General features: G+C 47.5%; 6 protein-coding genes across 6 annotated transcripts; 3 read left to right on the top strand and 3 right to left on the bottom strand.

Annotated features, from left to right (window-relative positions):
- Positions 1-427: 427 nt before the first annotated feature.
- N7469_009930 (uncharacterized protein) lies at positions 428-1,006 on the bottom strand (the record flags this gene model as incomplete). Its single annotated transcript, XM_056648835.1, has 1 exon — positions 428-1,006. The coding sequence occupies one exon, from the start codon at positions 1,004-1,006 to the stop codon at positions 428-430; it is 579 nt and encodes a 192-aa protein (XP_056495966.1).
- A 2,575-nt stretch (positions 1,007-3,581) lies between these two features.
- cds1 (phosphatidate cytidylyltransferase) lies at positions 3,582-5,115 on the bottom strand (the record flags this gene model as incomplete). Its single annotated transcript, XM_056648836.1, has 4 exons — positions 3,582-3,620; positions 3,671-4,461; positions 4,530-4,893; positions 4,966-5,115. 4 exons carry the CDS (start codon positions 5,113-5,115, stop codon positions 3,582-3,584), a joined length of 1,344 nt encoding a protein of 447 aa, XP_056495967.1.
- Positions 5,116-5,506: 391 nt separating this feature from the next.
- N7469_009932 (uncharacterized protein) lies at positions 5,507-7,783 on the top strand (the record flags this gene model as incomplete). The annotated part of the gene is made up of 2 exons (XM_056648837.1): positions 5,507-5,932; positions 5,993-7,783. The coding sequence occupies 2 exons, from the start codon at positions 5,507-5,509 to the stop codon at positions 7,781-7,783; spliced, it is 2,217 nt and encodes a 738-aa protein (XP_056495968.1).
- Positions 7,784-9,288: 1,505 nt separating this feature from the next.
- On the top strand, positions 9,289-10,746 carry N7469_009933 (mitochondrial 37S ribosomal protein uS4m; the record flags this gene model as incomplete). The annotated part of the gene is made up of 3 exons (XM_056648838.1): positions 9,289-9,324; positions 9,390-9,821; positions 9,889-10,746. The coding sequence occupies 3 exons, from the start codon at positions 9,289-9,291 to the stop codon at positions 10,744-10,746; spliced, it is 1,326 nt and encodes a 441-aa protein (XP_056495969.1).
- A 1,346-nt stretch (positions 10,747-12,092) lies between these two features.
- N7469_009934 (uncharacterized protein) lies at positions 12,093-13,256 on the top strand (the record flags this gene model as incomplete). The annotated part of the gene is made up of 1 exon (XM_056648839.1): positions 12,093-13,256. One exon carries the CDS (start codon positions 12,093-12,095, stop codon positions 13,254-13,256), a length of 1,164 nt encoding a protein of 387 aa, XP_056495970.1.
- Positions 13,257-13,940: 684 nt separating this feature from the next.
- N7469_009935 (pyruvate dehydrogenase (acetyl-transferring) subunit E1 alpha) lies at positions 13,941-15,379 on the bottom strand (the record flags this gene model as incomplete). Its single annotated transcript, XM_056648840.1, has 5 exons — positions 13,941-14,446; positions 14,509-14,963; positions 15,036-15,076; positions 15,150-15,170; positions 15,260-15,379. 5 exons carry the CDS (start codon positions 15,377-15,379, stop codon positions 13,941-13,943), a joined length of 1,143 nt encoding a protein of 380 aa, XP_056495971.1.
- Positions 15,380-20,998: the final 5,619 nt, after the last annotated feature.

The following is a 20,998-nucleotide window of genomic DNA, read 5'->3' on the forward strand; positions in this document are numbered from 1 at the left end:
GCAAAGACAGCGGGGTTGTCCAAGCCGTTATGCACTATGTGCTTGAACTATGCATGCTAGTTACTGCTGCGTATGTAGTTGGGTTAAATACTTCTGATTGGTTTTCTCAGGAGGATCAGACGGCCATTACTGTGGGGAAATTGTATGTGAATTTCGAAGAAATGCATAAATTATCCATAGGTCCTGTATACAAATTATGCGCATATGATAGAGCGCCGTAATTTAACCACGAGTTTACTTTCCGAAGAGTATGTGAACTCAAGGTCCTAGTGAATCTAGATGTTGCTGGCGTTCGCAATACAAATGTAGTCCTCGACCCTACACTCGGGCCGATATCAAGTTGCATTACAAGTAGAATCCCAGGAGAGACTTTCTTATTAGTATACAGAATGTTTGGACGAGACGGACAGTTCCTAAGCAGTTGCCGTTATCCATGTCCTATCCTTTGCTTTGCCCAATCTATGATAGTATGTTTCCCTTCGACTTCAACAGAAACCAACGGACTCAATCTTCTCACAATAATTTGTCCCGCGAGTCTCGCCCACCACATATCCTTCGAACTTCCAATCACGGCACCCCAATAAATATAAATTAGCAAAGCAACAGATTCTTGTTCTTCAACCTGTGTCACAAAAGCATCGCCGACCTCAATAGCCCATGCAAGAGTCATTCTCTCATCTACCGCAGTGCAATTTTCCAGCATCACAATTGCCCGAGAATAGATTCCACGTAGTGATTCACTTACATTATCGCACATGTCATTTAACTCAGGTGGTAAGCTCCCAGTATCTGGCATGGGAGAAGTCCAGTATTCCCGAGGGTAAAGCCTGATCGCGACTTTCAAGGGACTTTTTTCAAGCCAGGGTCGGGCACTATCAATGACGGAGTGAATGCCCTTTCCAAAGAAAAACATTGATGTCAAGCTTGATTTAGAACCTTTCAAATCTCCACCCGGGATAGTGTCGCCCTCTGAAATGAAAATTGGGGAAACAGCTGCAAATGCCATCATGACCATAGAGCATAGCAAGAGCACCTCGCAGTTCGATTGCGATATTCGTTCAAGCTCTGTCCGAAAGATAGGAAGAGCTCTTTCTTGATAAGGAAAGGCATCATCAATTTTTATAGAAGAATGACAATCCGGTCCCGTTCGTTCAGTCACAGAGTGTAGACATGTCAATGCAAGCAATGAATCCATCAGTAACTCGTGACGCGTTCCAAGGTACACAGCGTAATCCTGAAAAATAGTGCTCATGGCTGGAGAAAAGCTATGGCATGTTTTCGAGCACCAGTGGTGCATCAGCTCTAGCTCTTTCATTCGGGTCGTTTGATTTGTATCTGGTGGTGGTGCAATATGCGTGGGATTCTCTTCCGACTTGTCCACGACACTCTGATATTGAACGCTCCAATAAGTATGTTGAAAGTCATGGTCCGGATATGTGCAATTCAAACTTCGGGAATTGCAGTTCATGCACGGTGGACCGGTCTCATCACACTTTTTGTGTCGTGATTTGCATTGTACACAGCCATCTCTAGACTTTTTGTGTCACCTTCGCAAAGGCATCTCTCAAGAAGCGAGTATGTTGAGTCGAGACTCAACAAGCGGGCGAACCGCGCCTTTCTAAACCAAAAGCAATGGGCGCTGAGCTCAATTGGATAGACGGCGTTTATTGCTTATTGGGGATATAAAACGAGGTCTATAACTTAATTACAGACATACGGCATTTCTCCCACCCATTTATCTTGAGTGGCCTCATCCATCACCCATCGCGCCACACTAGCTCGACTAATCCACATACCATCCCGGCCACTGCCCAAAAAGGTCGTCTCAATAGGACGCATTCCTCCATTTGTCAACCCTCCCACTCGAAATAATGTCCATTGAGCTTCTTCAACAGGTATGGACGTAATATATCCTCCCATGGATATCATTTCTTCGAATTGGCCACGTGTAGAAGGAAAGAACTTCATCGTCCATCCGCCAATGCGCCATTTAAACGATGCCACATCATACGATCCCTTGAAACAAGGCGTACAAAGAATGAGCACCCTTCTCACACCTTGAGAGACTAGCTTTGGAATAAATCTTTTATAGCCATCCGTGAGAGGCAAACTTCGTCCAGTTCTAGATCAGCAGTGTTATACTGTGGCTGTTTCAGAAGGATATTCATACCGTTCCTGTATTCCCAGATGGTGGTCCGGCAAATGAAACAAATGCATCCGCTCCGCATCGTGAGACATTGTCCAAAGTCTCTTCATCTTCTAGTAATCCCTCGATACTCGTGACTCATTCCGTTGTTGACTACTTCAGTAGGTAGCTTGTTCTGACATCGAACGAAAACCGTGAGCGTGTGCCTTTCTTCAAGGGCATTCTTGCAGAAAATATTCCCGTTGGCACCTTCATAAACAATCAGTAATTCATCTATACTGGAATTCATAACTAGACAATGGTAGGTAGTCCACATACCTGTAGCTCCGAAAACTAAGAAGTGCATGATGAGCCTCGGTTTGCTCTTTGTTTCTTCTTTTCTTTCTTCAAAAAGATAGAGATGATGAAGCCGGTTTCCCGTCATTGCCCTGCGATTAAGTAGTAATTCTCATCCGCCGGAATCTCTGGGCCTTGCAGTAATGTACATAGTCTTTCCATCTCATTGGAGGTGCAGAATGGAAACTCCACTCGAATACGCCGCGATGTCGCTCAAAAGGGAAAGCAATACACGTCCAATCAGAGCCGAGTCTGACTTGGACATCCAATGTTGCAGGTTCTTTTGCGAAATGGATATTTGAATCTTCATTGTAGGGGGTTTTTTTTTTTTTGCGAATAATTATTGAAAGAACATTCATGATTTCTTGCCAAGCGATATAAACAATAGTCAAGTTCAGCTTCAACATCTGAATTGAAACTTATATACAAATTTTAATCCATATCCGCCGTTCAAAAAATGGCTGTCGGCAGGGGGGAAATTATCGCCGAGTCGAGCCGTAAAAGACAACTGCAGTCTGTGTTTCCAGCGATACTATGCATGAAATAAACTGTCTCTTCGCGAGGTATACTCGCGTTTTTCATTCTTGAGACCTGCCCGCCCAAGCAACTGAAACATAATCATCAAGCCCGGATCCTGTGTAGATCCCAGTTAATACAGAAGAAAGAACACCAAGCCAGGACAGGCGAAGCGAGTTAACACAGCCATGAAAGAAGAAAATTGAAGGGGAAAAAACAATCATCTGGCGCCTCGATCGCGAAGCAGACCTGCTTGCTTCCAAATATAGTTGCAATTGCCAAGTGGTTGGAATCCAGATGGTTGAGGTTCGATAGCTGAACTCAAGCTGATTTCAAAGGTAGAGGTAGGCGTGTACCTGAACATCATGTTCATGCAGGCACGGATCGATACATGCACGTCATGTCGTATAGACGCAAGAGGAACGGCTAGTGGAAGTAAGGAGGAACAAGATCTGCAGGGCAATCACATCTAGAACCTAGGAAGTGACATTCGAGAATTGTATACGCTCCTCGATATGGCGTTCGGGAAAGAAAAAGAAATAAAAGTCGTGATTTTTATGGGGGGGGCAGGGCGAGTCAAAGCTCATCGGCGCTTGAGCTCACTGGCGAGGCAGTCGAGAATCTATATATCATCAGTAACGGAAGCGTTTCTAAATTTTGGTTTTGACATACCGTCTCCGAGACAGCTCCCTGGTTGTAAAGGTACTTGCCAAGGCCACGGACCACCTCGAGCTGCTCGTCAACCGACAGCCCGTTGATAGCGGTTTCGATGATGTCGCCCACGGAAGCCTTGTATACAGCAATGAAGCTGTGATAATACATGAAGGCGAAGAAACCCATGATGAACTGGCAATCCATACGGTCAGTGATACCACCATGGCCGGGGATGGACTCGCCAAAGTCCTTGATGTTGAAAGTACGCTTCAGACCGGAAGCAAAGAATCCACCGAATGGAGCGATGAGGGAAGCAAAAGTAGCGAATCCGAGGATGTGAAACTGCATAGGCTCAATCCAGAAGGTCTTGTCAAGACCAAACAGCTCGAGGGAGAAGGGCTGCGGGACAAAGACCGGGTTCAGATCGCATTGCAGACCGGTCAAGACGTTGGCACCCAGATCATTGACCGGGCAGATGAAGTACTTGTAGCGCATCAGAACATTGGTCATGAAGTAACCAAAGATAATGGTGCAAATCCATGCCCCAAGGAAACCCTCCACAGTCTTCTTGGGGGACAGCTGAATCAGCTGGGTGCGTCCGAAAGTGATACCGCAGACATAAGCGAATATATCATTCGTGATAACCAGCGCGGCAGGCAGGAAGAACCAGATCATTCCCTCGAAGATGTTGTTCATCACAAAGTGCGCTTGCACGATGATCAGATACAGTGCCATGTGGGTCCAGGCGAACTGGGTGAATTGGAACCGGTAGTGACGCTTCTGCAGAGATCCTACGAAGAAAACGAAGCCTACACTGATCAGCACGAGAAGACATGAAAACATAAAAGGACCGGGAGAGAAACTTGAGCTCACTTACCCATGACGTAGAGAGAAAAGCTAATAAAACGGTGGTGGGCAGCCAGAGGAAGCAAGACCTTGTCTACAAGCAAAATGTGCTTGAAATAGTAGATCACACTTTCTCCGTAAAGGAAGTACATCGTCGTCGCTAGGAAGTACCAATTCAGAGTCTTGGTGAAGCGGAGGTTCTTCTCCTTACTCGGAACATTGGCGATGGCAACAACTTCCTTGAACGAGACAATCTGAATTGCAGTAACCAGACCAATGATATAAATGTGACCGGAAAACAACGCGATAAAAAAGCCCGCAATCATCACGAAAGTCCATATCGTCCGGGTGATGAATGTCTGCTTTTTCTTCTCGTATTCGGATTGAGCGGGTTTCTGTTTAAACCAACAAGAGGATTTAATTAGGTATATCCTAGCGCGCAGATGACAATTCTATACTCAACTCACCTCCTCAGGGATTGTGGACTGCTTCGAGACAGCGCCATTTTTGCTAGGACTGGAGGGTTCCGAGGGAGCGTCGCTGACGTCGGAGGACACGCTGGGTCTCCGCTCGCTATTACGGTGCGGAAACCGAACATTACGGCGGGATTTGGACATGACTGAGAAAGAACACAAAAAACGAAGAAATAAAAGGAGGGGAAGTTAAAGGGGGTGTTGAGAAGATGAGAAGAAGAGGAAGAGGAGTGGAGGTTAGTAATTAATTCCAGCAGGAGCTGGCACGCTCTCATGTGAACCCGAAAGCGGTCAACGTGACGGAAGAGAGACCAGAGGCAACAACAAACCATGACAGTCCATCATTCCCTGCACTGGAATATCAGATTATCCCTTTCGAAAACACAGCCCCAATCAGAGAAAGTAAAAGAAGAACGTGAACATCAGCAGAGGATGACCTTGCTGCTCTGATTAAGATACTCCACTTTGTGTCTTGTCAATTCCTATCGAATTCAATTCCTGCTATTGTTCTGCTTCCTTCATTCATGGCGGGGGCATGGACGATGATGAATACTTCTCGGACGACTTCGACTCCCTGCCACCGGGTACGCTGTACGAGTTAGAACAGAATGCTTATCAGGCAACACAGGCTCCGGCCAGTCAGCACCATGTTTCACCGGTCGAGCGTGTTCATCCCAATGCTGGAGTTGTCACGCCTGCTCAGCAGTCGGCAACCTTGAAACTGCCACCTCGACTCCACTCTGGATTGACGAATGATTATCATACACTTGAAGTTGGGGAACTGGAAGCGGAGGTACACAATGGTCTTGAGGGCCAGTCGGTCCTTCATCAGGATCTCCATGCCTTGACTGCGCAGAATGAGTGGTCAAGGCCCATTAATGGTAGCATGGGCGACGATGCCATGGACTTAGACAACTTTAGTCAGACGAATGCATATCAAACAAACGCGCATTTGGAACAAGTGAGTGTCAGCCAGTGTCACTTCTCATCTGGGAGATCAATGACTTACAGTGTCCTATAGCTAGCGCAGGAAAAGGAACAATTGCAACGCGAATTAAGCGAGGCTCAAGCGCTTGCCGAAACAAAAGCCGGAGAAATTGCTATCATTCGCTCGAAACAAGCCAGCATGGTCCGGGACTATGATCGTCAATTAGCAGCTCTACGAAAGGCAATGGCAGATGAGGTGGCCAAGCACAAGGTCGAGGTTGAGGCCGCTATGTCAGAAGGGAGGAAGTTGGCAACAGAGAATACTTTCTTACAGCATGATCTTGCTGAGGAGACATATCATCTAAGGAACGTCAGAGCCAAGCAGCAACGCCTCGAGGATAAAGCCCAGCCAGTAACTCCTAAGAAGTCTCGAATACTCCCTTTTCGCGATGGATTTGACGACGACGAAATCGCGGTCGTTTCTCCCAGCAAGTCTGCTGCACAGTCAAAACGAGCCACTCCGACTCATCCCGGGAAACGAAAGCGACAGGCAAGCCAGGAAAGTCTTGCTCCATTGCAACTTAGTCCTGCTGGAGAGGTGATGATGGCCGATGCTCCCTCGGAAGATACCCCTGGCGTCAATTCAGATGATAGTCACAGGTGCTCTCGTCGGGGTGCCCGTGATGAAAAGTATATGAAGAAGCTCTTGAATCACCGCCTGATTCCAAGCGAAAAGACCGACATCGAAGCGATGGCCCAATTTTATTTCCCATCGGAACCCCGAGGACCTGTATCTAGGATTCTGCTCGATGAAATTGCTACTCTGAACATGGGGAACTTTATTGTGGACTACGTACATGCGATCGGCCCAATCTGGCAGCGTGCAATGAAAGAGAAATTCTACGATCCTATTCCTCGATTCATGGCTATCACTCGATACGTGTTGTCGCTGGATGACATCCATCTTGAAGATCTCATAGCGCCTTTGGTGAACGTATTACAATATTCTGTGGAAGTCAACGCAGCCAAACGATTCGAGTTTTCCCCTGCGCGCGCTCTTCGCCAGTCTCCTCAGACGCCGCAGTCTGAGCTACAGCCTTTAGTCGACTCGACCGAGTGTCTGCGGCTACTTTTCCAAGTTGCATGTGAGCTACTGCATGTTAAAAGTGCCATGAACACATTCTGGGGCCATGTCCGGCATGACTTCATCTTGGTTATGCTTCATGGATCTCAGCCGCTTAAAGATATATCGCTTACCATGCATCTGCTATCCACGAGCATTCGACCTGACTCTTTCGGCCCAATTATGCCCTCTGAGGGAGAACAAGCTGCCGTTCAAAGGTATATCGTTGATCGACTCACTCATATGCTCCACGAGTCAGCACAACCAGACGAAGGTAACGAGCCTTACACTGTCTATGACATCTGCGCGATGCGACTTGAGGTCCTACTCTGTCTAGAAACTTTAGCGTTCAATCCCGCCGCTCCCTCGCGAGATCATGGCAGTGCAATCTTAGCGGTTCATCAAAATGCACTAGCGCGCCTTTTCAGGTCAATGCACGACGAACTGGATGCGCTCTACTCATCTCCACCAGAACAAGAACTACGTTCTGCCTTAGTCAACGGACTGATGAGGTTAATTTTCGGCGTCATGCGTCGTCATGGGCCTTCCATTAATATGCAAGACAAGCTTGCATGCGTGGCTGGCAGTAAGCAGAAACATCTTGTGGTTTTGACTAGACTTGCTTTCTGTGATGGTGTCATCTTAGAGGCTGGGATTGAGGATGAGACTGTCGATATGGCTCACGAGTTGCTAGAGGAATGGACTAATCCACAAGAAGCAGAATCGCTTGCAGCAGCGTTTCCTAGTTCACGAAGAGATTAGCTAGAGATGGGAATTATCTATAGGTCGGTAGTGGAGTTTTGAAATTTTGTCGCTGTATATACCCAAGAATCCATCCTATTTCAAGTTCCAAATTTACCAAAGAAGAGAAAACATCTATAGCATCTTTGGTGCTCAAGACTTATTGCCCAATATACAACTTCTGGTGCGCGCAGGGATCTATCAGACATCGGAAATTGAAATCTAAGCTGCTTGATGAGAAATGCAACCCGCTCTGTAGCATCAGCCGACATAAAATCCGGATGCAAAAGACTGGCCTCGGAAGTCGATGCTTCGATCTTCGAGACCTGCCCAACGAATTACGTCTTGGAAGCTTTCGAGACCTGTACAGATGATATCGCGAGCACATCGCATGCACATTCCAAGTGCTTGTCTGTCTTGCAGGTGCAGAGCGCCATCGTTTTCCGCAATGGCAATTTTACATCTTCCAAGTTACTCAGATGAGAGACCAAAAATTATCTGTTCTCTGTTCCAACAGACCGTACAAAACCGGGTTCTGTTTCGGCCATGAGGCCCGAAAGTTCGTACGGAATGTTCGTTAAAGATCCGAACGCTTGCCTGAAACCCTACCACATTCATCTAAAGCTTGACAGAGAGAGTAAAATAATGCACCGCACATTTCCCCCCTTTCTGCCGTAAGAGACTTTGCAACCTCATGAGGGTCACATGCGACGAGTATGGCATGCCCAGTCGGATTGATAAGCTAATTAGGAAGCAAAGGCTATTTTAGATCCTTAACGGTACCTAGCTAGCATCGTTCATCTGTTGGGAAAGACAGACTTCGAAGGACGAGGTCGAGTTAATTGGAGTACAGGAAAAAGGGCATTTGAGCCGTCATACAAACAAAATCAAGACTTCAGATAGGGAACTTTGCGCCGAGACAATGGTAGCCTTCAAATTATATATTGAAGGCGAGCTTAAGGGAGGACATTCCTACTGAGACTACTTTATACTCTTCTCCATACTCGAGTCATTGACCCAAGACACGATGAAAAGAAATAGAATCCACAAGTGGATAGTGCCAAAGAATACGCCTGTCAATGACCCGAAGGCCGTTGAACAAATTGTTCCGCCGCGCTGTGCAATGCAGGGACCAATCTGTGGTGGGCCGCCTTCATGATCGCAGCCACCCAAACAAGGTAAGTATGAAGAAGAAAAGAAAAAGGGGAGGAAGGGCGGATGAGGTTGAGGTAATTTATAGGCGGGAGTCAAGGCGAGTCACGGGAACGCTGCGCTAGCGGTAAGCGAGAGGGGGGTTCAGCCAATCAGGAGCTTGTAGTCCAATGCAGGGGATGAGATAGTGACACGTGATTCATCCAGGCAGCAAGGCATGAATATGTGGGCTCTTGGTGTCTTAATATGAAGGCTAGAAGAAAGGATACACACGTGACTGCGGAAGTTTTGGAGGAACAGCGTCAAGATTCGGCCAGACCAGACGACTCGCAATCGATCTCTCGTCTACGCTCGTGTCCCTCACAGTTGCCACAATGAGAAATAGGGCCAGCAACTCCTTATCTAAGGGGGTATGTCCCAATTGATATCCTCGTTGCATTCTCTCTCGAAAATTACTAATAACTGTCCTATCCAGAAAATCCGTCAATCATGGAGCAAATACAACTTGTATAATTTGCAACGATTGCGAAGCCCGGCCACCGCGAACCGTACATTCTTCCAGCAAAAATGGACCGCCAAGGCTCTCGGACGTGCCTATCACGGCGAACAGGTCCGTGAAGGTCAATGGAAGCGCATGTTCTCCAAGCGCATCCGCAGCGTCATCCCCATGGACACCACCGACCTTGCCGCCGATGATGGATCCAAGATCTCTGCTGGTCGGGGCTCCGGTCTTCAGACCCAGGGCGACAAGGGTCGTCCTTCCAAAATCATTCCCTACACCCAGATGGCTTTCGCACCCCTCGAGCGTCGGCTGGATGTTGCCATCTTCCGATCTCTCTTTGCCAGCAGTACACGACAAGCGCGTCAATTCGTTATTCACGGAGCCGTCACCGTTAACGGACAGAAGGTAAAATCTCCCATATTCATTTTCATCGTTGTATCCACCACCTAAATACTAACTTAACCGCCACCAGATGCGACACCCCAGCTATCTCCTAAACCCCGGTGACCTTTTCCAAGTCGACCCCGAGCGTGTGATGTTTGCAACAGGTGCCACCAAGACGAAATTTGAACGACGTGAAACTCGCCAGCTGAAGCAGAAGGACGAAAAGGAAGAGGAAGCCGAGGGAGAAGCCGAGACCAAGTCCGAGGAGGCCGCCGAAACGAAGCCGGAGGGCGAAAAGGAAGATAGCCGGGATACCCTCAAGGCCTTGATGTCCCAGGCTAAGAACATTATGTCCACAGACAAGGATGTTTTGCCTGCCAAGCGCAAGCAGGAACTCCGTGGTTTCCAGAAGGCCGTCCGCCGTGTTCTGTCTCGTTCCGGAACCAGTACGATTCTCACAGACAACTTGGAGGCACAATTCTCCGAGCTCACTCTTATGTTGAACGCGAAGCGTGCCGAGAAGAAGCCCGCTAAGCAGTCCAAGCAGCAGTCTAACTCAGAGGAGTCAACATCCGCTGCTACCACCGAGGAGACTGAGGTCGCTAGCGACAAACTTTCTGAGGCCTTCCAGGCAGCTGCCGAGGGCGCTGACGTCGATGCCTCGGAGCTGACTGACGAGGAGTTTGAGATCCTCAAGCGTGCTCTTACCCAGATGCGCGACAACCCAATTGACCACTCCAAGCCCTATGCTACTCCCTGGCGCCCGCGTGACTACATGTCCGCCTTTGCTTTCATCCCTCGCTACCTCGAAGTTAACCAGAACATCTGTGCCGCTGTGTATCTGCGCCACCCCGTCGCTCGTCCCGGATCGGCCGAGGTGCCTACCCCCTTCGGCGAGAGCATCAGCACCCCAGCTTACGGTTGGTACTTGAAGAGACGCTGGTAAAGGAGATATGCACGTCTCGTGGTTTTTTTTTTACTTTGATCTCTTTGCCTTGTCTCTATTATCCTCCCTTTCCCACCTATTCCCGACGAGTGTATTACTGCTCTTCCTATCTGCATATCTTCTCAGGTGCTCAGAGATCCTCCCTTGTTTTTCTTTTTTAGCTGGGAGAGACTCCTTTGAGCACGGTGTTGGTTTTTCTTGTCCTGTTATTATTGGAGCCTCACGCTCTCCCTGTACCACCATAGCCATGATTCGATTGTAAATGGATATAAATTTCTCCTACGGCCTGAAGTCTAAAATAATATCTGCATAAATAAATTTGTCTCTGTTAGCATGTCTGGTTGATCTCTAGTTTGGACTCGTGGACCAACCTGATCATGTTAAACTTTAGTAGGAATCATGTTGTACTAGTTACAACATGATTTTCGATTCATCCCAGAGCGCCGACAAATAATGAAGTTTAGACGAATATCCATATTTATCTTCTCCTTGCGGGTGGGGAGCAAGGCTAATTCATTATCGTTTTTGAGTTGTGACAAACCAGTGTACTCTATTGCAGTCTCCTTGAAATGCTAATTCTCGATTCAACTCAAGTACGTACTATAAAAATGATATTCAAGTGCCCAACTACAAATTGTAGAAATCAATGCCGAGTACATGAAAGTGCAAAATCCTCTGAAAAAGACCAAAGTGGGGTTACCGCACGACACGCCAAGCGCAATAACCACCAGTGAAAATTACCGCCCGCTCAAAATTGCAACACCCAATTCCGAATTTGCATTTCTCCTCTCCGTTTTCCCCAGGATCGACAATCGCCTTATCAGAAGGGCTTCGCGACATCCAATCCAGTCCCATTTGTACGATCTTAATTGCTCATATCGCTGGCAAATTTCTATTTCATCCCTACTGAATTACGACATTTTCAAGATTCTATGTCTCATCTTACCTTGAAAACGTCGACCTTTTCCATCTCATGTCCCTGATGCCTTCGGATATGTCCTAGAGTGTCAATCAATCCACCTGCATAGATCGGACCAGAGGTACAGAACGGCCAAGCTCAACCACTCATGAAAAAGTAGAAGAGACGAATCCGTCAATCTATACATACTTCACCGCTATAATTCAAATCACTACGCCAAATACGGAGTCCCCCTTGTATCTCAATACAAGTACCGCCAACACCGCGGCAAGCCCGTCAATTTCCGTGTCCGCATGCGAAACTCCTTCCAGCATTATAGGACGTGGGACGCCAGTTGACAACAAACGCGAAAGGAAACCACGAGTCGATGCATATTGGGCCCAGAAGCGAAGTCTGCCCGCAAGCAAGTCGAGAGATTTGAAGTACGATGCAGCCCGACGTACGAGGAACTAAACGCGCAGCCGAGAACCCGCCTGAGGATGAGGATAGCTCGCGCAAACATGGCAAAAGACTAACTACCAAAGAAGAAGTCTCATTATTCGAACTATGCAATCGACACGCCGACACATTCGGTAAACGCAGTGATATATGTAATTGGTGGAAAACCATTGCAACAGAATTCACGCTCTTACATGGCCGACCTTATTCGTGGCACTCGGTGCGGAGAAAAATCGAGGTAGTCACGAAGCAAAGAATAAAATTCCTCGATGAGCAACGACAAAGACAGCGTGATTTCTCAGGGTCAACTACTCTAGAGGATGTGATGAATCCGCAATGGTGTGCTGTTTTGGATACTTGGATTCCGAATTGGCAGCGGTGGGAAGAATCTGAGGCGCGACGCATTGCGAAGAGGGATGAAATGATTATGCGCCGGAGGTCGAATAAACCTGGGGATCAGTGGAGATCCCTTGGTGGTCAGGTAATTGGGATGGAGGTGGATAGGGTCGATTCTTCACCGGCTAGTCCCGGTGCAGTGGATATTGGAACGAGTCACTCCTTTCAAGAGGAAGGTTCTCATGCTCCCAATGATGTACTTCGAATCTCAAGCTCAACTCCCACGCCTGCGTCTTCAAATGCTGTATCGCATGCATTCGAGACACCTTCAGCACCGACTGCCAATGCCGTTAGACTCCCACCTGGTTTTGAAAACATGTTCTCCAATCCCGTTCCTATCAACCAGGTTTCCACCTCTCCTACTCCTGTTGCACCAAGCACTACATTACAGGATCCCTCGAATAACACACGCATGTTCGGCGCCGTCATGGAAACACTCGGAAAACTCAATAAACATCTCGACGCTGCTTCCGGTGGAAATACTGATGTTCGATCCTCGCCTGTTATATCGGCTCTTGTTCAAGCTGCCTCTGAGTCAAGTTCCCAAGCTGCATCTACCCAGGATGCTCAGCGAGAGATTCAACAGTATGCTGGATTATACGATATAAATCGGATCAAGGATGAATTGCGGCAGGAAATTAAGGCTGAACTTCGACATGAGATGAGACGTGATCGTGCGGCATTGGAAGAGAAAATAGATTCGGTTCAACGGACGCAGGAGATGATCCTCGAGATGTTACGACAGGACCCTTCTTGATATTTATTCTACGTCTATTCTTTTCTCTTCTCTTACTTTTACTTTGCTCTGCTAGCAGATAATGGGAGATCATTATTTGTTCTCCCTTTGTTATGATACCCATTATGCGCATAGTTAGGTTACTTGTTAGATATCTTCAATTGTTGACCAATTCGCCTTGTTGGATAGCAGGGAAATAATATTGATGATGAAATATTGGCACGATACAATAGGTAAGCTGATTTGAGAAGGAGAATTGGTAAGGTTTACGTGTCCGACATTAAGAAAACTTACTATGTACACTGGTGTACGTATTCAATCAATTCTACCTCAATTTATTGCAGCCTCAGAGGTTTCTGGAGTGACCACCCGACTAAAATCTACACTAGTGTAACTGATTCGGAGATAATTCAACCTCAAGTCACAGTATACCAACTTCTAATGCTGCTACGAGAGGTCAGACTTCATGGAACCAATGATGATTTCTACTCTAGAACAAGGAACCACAACGAACAAAGAAAAATTAGTCATCGGCTAAATTACAGATAATGGTAGATAGGAACAGGGATGCACTGCGGGAATCTTTCCACGGGGAGAGAAATTCTAGAACCCCGTGGAGGAAAAAACAACCCAAGTCAACCGGCTCTTCCGAGCCTTTTTAATTAGGACCAAGAGGCCAAGGTCCGCACCGTCGAATCATTCTATCTAGTAGTAGAAGGTCTCGTCAACGGTACGGCCACGCATCCACTTGGGCTCAGAGCCACGGACGTAAATGTCCTCGAAGAGAATGCGGGAGTTGTTCTCGGGAACGGCCATCTGCTCAGCCTCGGCGACCTCGGCGTCGACATGGGCGCGAGCCTCCTTGTCAATGCCCTTGAGCTCCTCCTCGGAGGTGACGCCCCACTCGAGCATCTTCTGCTTGAGACCGGCGATGGGGTCGTTGGTGCTGCGCATGCGCTGGATCTCCTCACGGCTACGGTAGGTGGTACCGGGGTCGGACATGGAGTGACCACCGTAGCGGTAGGTCACGTACTCGAAGACGAGGGGACCGTTGCCGGAGATGGCGTAGTTCTTTCCGTACTCGACGGCGGCCTTGGTGGCCAGGACGTCCATGCCGTTGACCTTGATACCGGGGATGTACTGACCACGCTTGTAGTACTCGGTCAGGGCGGAGGAGCGGGCGGCGGAGGTACCCATACCGTACTTGTTGTCTATTGATTGAGATTAGCATATAGTTCGAGCGATCGTATAATATATTTATAGAATGACATACTCTCACAGCCGAACAGAGCGGGGAGGTTCCACAGCTTGGCCATGTTGAAAGCCTCGAACACTTGACCCTGGTTGGAGGCACCGTCACCGTACAGGATGATAGAGGTGTTAGGCTGCTCGTTGTACTGCTGGGCGAAAGCCAGACCAGCACCGACGGGAACTTGAGCACCGACGATACCGTTACCACCATAGAAGTTCTCGGCGAACATGTGCATGGAACCACCCTTGCCGTACGCGATACCCTCGCGGCGGCCCAGAAGCTCACCAATGATCGACTTGACGGTACCACCGCGCATCATGGCGAAACCGTGGCAACGGTAGGCAGTGATAACCTTGTCCATACGGGTGATAGCGTGCTCAATACCAACGGCGACAGCCTCCTGTCCAGTCGACAGATGGCAGAAACCGCGAATCTTCTTCTCCTTGTAGAGACGGTCGGCGGCCATCTCCATGCGGCTATAACAAAAAGAAACTCCAGTTAGAACAAGCTTCCCGTGTAGGAATTAGCGGGTAAATGCGAGCACATACCGCATGGAAACCATGTCGCGGTACATCTGCTTCAGCTCCGCCTTGGTCGTCTCCAGGGTGTATGGAGGGGGGGTCGAGTTCGTAGGTCTCGAAGCTCTCATCGGAGAGACGGACGGTGAAAGGCTTGTCATCTTCCTGTTACAGCGCAAAGAGAAGCATCAGTATTGAGTTCACGTTGGCCTCGAATGGCAAATTCCAGTTTTCCGTAAGGTATCTCAACAAACCTTGGGGATGTTCTCGGCGTGCGCGGAGGCGGCGTCGGTGGTGACAGAGCGACGGGTGATAGGGGTGAAAGCCTGACGGCGCAGAGGCGCGACCTGACGGATCGCAGAACGGAAGAGCATGGTGGACGTGGGTTCCCAATTGACGATGGGAGAAGGATGAGGTTTGATAGCGACACTTTTCCGTGAGATGTTGGGAACAAACTTTCCCGATTACTTAAGCGCTTCCCGTTCGGGGGCGGCCGGTGTGGCTGCTGCAAACAAGCCAAACCCGGAGCTGGCCTACGCTGGACAATTTCAATGGGGAAGTGTACAGCATCATGAAAGGTATAGTTGTGTTGAAATTGATGGATTTTGTTAGGTGAACATGACCTTCCACTTATTTACGACTCGAAAGGTCAGTTGGACCGGATATCCCAATTGCCTTCGATGGTCTCCGTCCTTCTCCGGCTAAACCCTACTTTGCCCGGATGGCCCCAACAGGAATACCTGGAGATAGCAAGTATTCCTTAGGGGCGAAGGAATAATCCGGCATAGGATTGAAGTGATCAGCCGGGTTTTCTGAGCATGAATTCTCTAAGGGAACTGTGCTCCGGTGTCTCCCAGGTTTCTCCGGAGCAGTTCATTCATTGTCAGTGGCATATTTGGTGCTCCCAACAGACAGATATCGAGGTTTCCAACTTGTAGTTTGGAGTTACTGCTGACGATTTAGTTAGTGGTCTGCTTTCACATTGATGCATGATATAGCACATCTAGTGGTTACATCTAGCAAAAGCTGGCGATATATCATATTGATACTTGTTCCAGCTAGGCCCTTGTTAAGTTAGGACTAGTGGTTTTCAAGGCTAAAAGAAAACTGATAGCCTCCAGTCGGAACACTCCCATTATAGGGCCAGCGCCTCACTTGGAGTTGACATTGGTGGGTTCACATTCCAGCCCACCTCAAATTGAACCTACACAACATGAACCTTTCAAGTTCGTCACGAGGACTCTCGCCAGGTGCTTCTCGTAGTGCTGGCGCCTCAAAAGTACCCTTGGGTATAGGGGACACAGATCAGGACGCACTGGCAAGAATCAGACCAAGAATCGTCTGAGGAACCTCGTGTCGTATATTTCTGTGATGCAAGTTGCGATATATCTCAAATTTGATAATAGATATGTCTGATTCCAAGAATTTCCTGTTCATCTACTCGTCCAGAAGACCAGCACTAATGCAAAACAAACTTGTAGAGTTATGCCCCGAGCAGCACCAGGGCATACTAGGAAGCATTTCGAGTTGATAAGTCCAATATTCTACTTTCAAGGTTGGACGTTGAAGTTGTTACTTCATGTTCGCCCCACCGTGACAGTTGATACATCAACTCTCACTTCTTCACCTGGACAGTTGATGTCTCTATATGTCCCTTTTGTCTATGGAACTAGGTCAAATCTGGCTATGTATCCAGCACTGATTGGCAAGGGAAGATCCGTTATCGACCGTGCGCCCCTCCATCATGCTTGGTCCATGCAGTTGATCACAGACACAGACACTGGCACTGATTGGCACTTGCACTTGCATCAATCCATACCAGAGCTATCGGGTGTAAGAATCCAGCCCCAGAAGCACAACGAGAAAGTTCTCCTCGTACAAAGATCGACACAAAAGCAATACAAGATAAGCAAGTGATTAGATCGGAGCACACCTGAAACCAAGCAGCAGTATCCAATACACAAGAATGAGATATTTTTCAACGGCTGGCTGAACTGGGTCCAGACATGTTTCTTCTACACTAGTGGGCGGCAATGAACCGAACAGCTGGAATCGCCTTCCATGGATCAGGATTCACCGAGGGTTCCATTGCCTGGGATTTATTAGTGTGGTTTGTGCCGAAGACGAGGATAATTGTTTCAAAATGGAGTTTCAGATGGGGTCCAGAATTGTACAACCTGATCTGAGCTCATGCCATGGGTTCAAATGTTTGAAGTATAGATCAGGATCCAATAGATCGGGATTCATATGGGTGAAGAATCTTTATCGGTGTCGTCATTGTTGACATTCCTCAAACATGCTATCTAAATGATGTATGGATATATACACAGATTTTTGCTACTGCTATGTATAGTTTGCTCATGAAACTTGAACATCCTGCGTGATTACGCAGCTGGGCGTTATGAAACATTTGCCCGATGAATTTCTAATGATGATATCCATGAGTTTCACTATGGTAAAAGACGAAAAACGAAAACGAAAACAAATCTGAACATGTAATATACAAAGAAATGAGGTGCAGAGTGCTCTGCATATGTATTTACTTCAGTATGCATGATGCTCTCTCTTGAAGATACCCACTGTCGCCCTGACCCGAAGTAGACCCGACCCCTGATTCAATCCAGTCCTCTCGTCACCATGCATCTGCACCATGCACTTCTGCACACTAACTCCTTTACTGCACGAGGGTGTCCCAATTTTTTTTCTCAATGCACCTCAGTCAAAACGCAACTACTTCTGCACCTAACAACGCGACAAGGTACCAACAGCCCCGCCAATGTAGGCATGGCCGTTTAATTTCAAAACCTTAATCGGAATATCTGCAACTAGCAAAATCCGCAATTCCTGTTTATTTACTCCGTAGAGCGTACCCATACACACTAACTAGAAGTGGTACAAGTAACTGACTGAATATTTCACACCTTACCAAGAAACATGACTCAAGCCTAACCCGGAGATCCTACCAAACTCGCATAAAAAGTACATCCCTCTATTTCTGTAAATTGGACCATCAAACAGATTTACAGAGCACTGGTAACGAGTTTACTCCATAGTACCACTCACAAGCCGAAGCTGAATTCCCTCCCACACTCATTGGATACACCCACCCTCTGAAACACCGGCCTCCAGCGATCCTAAGCACGGATAACACAGTGCTCAAAGATCCCGACCCTACACTACCTTTCGTCCCTGAACTGATCCACAACCCTTACAAGAATCGGATTCGTAACAAAACCTTTGTTTCCGTACGTTGAACGTACGAAAACTAGTCGTAACACCACGCAAAACGGTTTCCCATCACGCTTGTAACTGTACTCCGCTCATCCATACAATATCCAAGTTAAATTTTCGACAGAATCAAGAAACACTTGAAAAGTCAAATCTTGAGTCTTGCAGAAGCAAGCTCGCACTGCAATTGCAGCATTCGCTCAGTTTACGGAGCATTGTCCCCTTTTTGATTGGACCGGCGGGATTCCGAGATGCGAAGGTGTTGTGTCTTTTTTTGTGACGCCCCCGCGTAAGCTTTGAGCGTTGATCTTAATGCGGGCGACTTGGCGCACGCAGTAGTTTCCTGCATGCAGTGAGAAAGGGGGAGGTCTGAAATTTGAGGATTGTAGTTGTTTTCCTCCAGGAAAGTGTGTACATTTCAATAGTGTAGATTGTGTATGGGAGTATTATGTGGAGGGGTTGGATTTCTGATAGTTTGAGTATTATGGTATAATAGAAAACTGGTAGTACATAGAAAGGGAAAAAAAACCAAAGGCCATAGGCAAATGGTTCGGCTCCTGTAGAGAGTATACAACAGCTGTACGGAATATCAGGATCGGGGATGATGATAAACTTGGCGAAAAAACAGGGTGGAGACGGATGCAGAACTGGGAATACAGTACTAGGCTTACGGATTCAGACTAGACCACATCGAAACAGACCTGACCAGACTAGACCACGAGCTCGGTTGATCATAATAGTCGTCATCGACGGATGGGGCGATTAATATGGGTAGGGCCCGGTGGACAGGACAAAAGCCTTGTTGACAGCTTAGGGGGGTGACCAACTACGGAGTAAATGTCTAAGCTAATGGATGACTGTCCCACATGGTGAATGACAACGAAGAGTCTTGAACAGGTTTGTAGTGAGTACAGTACAGTGCATAGCTGTATACGGCAATCCATTGACAGACAGACATACTATGAATGTCCGATTTGTCTCGCACACTGTTGATCATGTTGAATATGATTTCCTCTGTATGGAACTTCTTTTGTGGTCGAGGTTCTTTGAAGATTCTCAAATACGGGTATAGACTCAAAATTGGGGGTGGACTGAAAGTCTGGAGTGTCCGGAGAAGATACTCCAACATGTTTAATTCTCCGATGGCTGGCTGTCAATCAGGCTATTCTGTGCTGTGCTGTGCTGCAGTGGACAGGTCGAGTTGACTGGTCTCCATATGTACTACTACAGTACAGTAATATGTATGCTGGATGTAGTGACAGTTAGTTTTTATGATACTGACTACCACGTGCATTATCTCCATTCACAATAGTACATATTGTACCTTGAATTTTTCAAAAACAACCTGGTCTACTCCGTACACCGTACTCTGCGCACTAAAACAATATCTGCACATAAATTAGAGCCGAAAAAGAAAACTTGGTTCACTCTTACCTAGACTCCCACTGTAAACCACAGTACGCGTTCTCATTTCCCGGAGACACGGAGCAACCAAGCTGGGACTTACTACGAAAGTGGAATATGACAGGGGAGATGCCGATCCGGCATTGACCCTTTTCAGCACTTCAGTGGAGGACCATGTCAAGGCAGGGCCTCTAAAAAACCAGCAGCGGGACAGATCAGCGCAACGCGAAGCGAGTACCAGTATCCCGGCTCCACATCGCAGTCTCGTGGGATAGAACGGCGCGCGTGGCGAGAGCTGTCTAGGGCCTGAATGGAGTCAGTGATGTGCAGTTAATCTCCCTTAGTTCTATTGCTTGTGGTGGTTTCTTGCACATCGGTTGACTAGTGGTGGGACGACGGGCGACGTGTGGGGATAGATTAGCGGTCGATAGTGCGGCGAGAGCGCGGCTCATGTGGCGATGATGGGAAGGGGTTCAGGGTTAGCAGAGCAGTACTCCGTAGACCAGAGTAGAGCGGAGGGGGAGAATTACTCCGTACGGAGTAGTCTGATTTGTATCGAATCGGATTGGACGGGACGTGCTTGACCCCAGTAATGGGAAATAAATCTCCGTTCATCGATGGTCATTGCGGGCGATTTTTTATTTTGCCAAGAATATGTACAGTATGGATGGGGGAATGGGATACATCATTTCTCAGGCTTTGGGGGGGGGGGGGGGTGTTCGTGCCGAGGCCGAGTACATACAGTACACCATGGATAGGATTCTTCAAGATAGACAATTGCCGATGAAAAAGAGCAATAGTTTGGGACCATGACGTCCAATCCGCAAAATTGCGACAAAAGCTTAATTGAGGACCTGAAAATGGACCAAAAAATGGTGAAGCGGCGATGACAGAAACCGTTGGACGATCGACAGATGCGGAAGTGCAGCCTCAGGCAGGAAGGGTTTGTCAGCAGATCACCGTGAGAACCACGGAAGATAAAGTGCATATTTAAAAATGTAGAGATATATGGTAGAGTGGATAGTGGAAGGATTTCAAGATATGCGATCATCTGTTGGAGATTAGTAAGATCTGATTGGTGATTGTGAGTGTTCGTTGGAGATGATAAAGAGTGGTTGACCACGGGAACTCAGCAAAGTAACCAAGATAAAAGACCCAAAGGATCATGGGCAGGGGCATTCATTAAAGACCAATTGATCGGATGGCCAGGTGCCGAGGGAAGTACTGTAGTCAATATGTACTGTACCACATTATATACGGGTGTGCGAACAAAAATGAAGAAAGAACAGAATGAAGGAAGCGAAAAGGGAAGAAGAGGGAAGAAGCGGGAGAAAAGAGGCAAAGTTAATCTGATCTTACGG

The sequence above is a fragment of the Penicillium citrinum genome (genome assembly GCF_028827155.1).
Source record: "Penicillium citrinum strain IBT 23319 chromosome Unknown utg000009l:1.0-4274883.0:1.0-4276374.0, whole genome shotgun sequence".
Classification (NCBI taxonomy): domain Eukaryota; kingdom Fungi; phylum Ascomycota; class Eurotiomycetes; order Eurotiales; family Aspergillaceae; genus Penicillium; species Penicillium citrinum.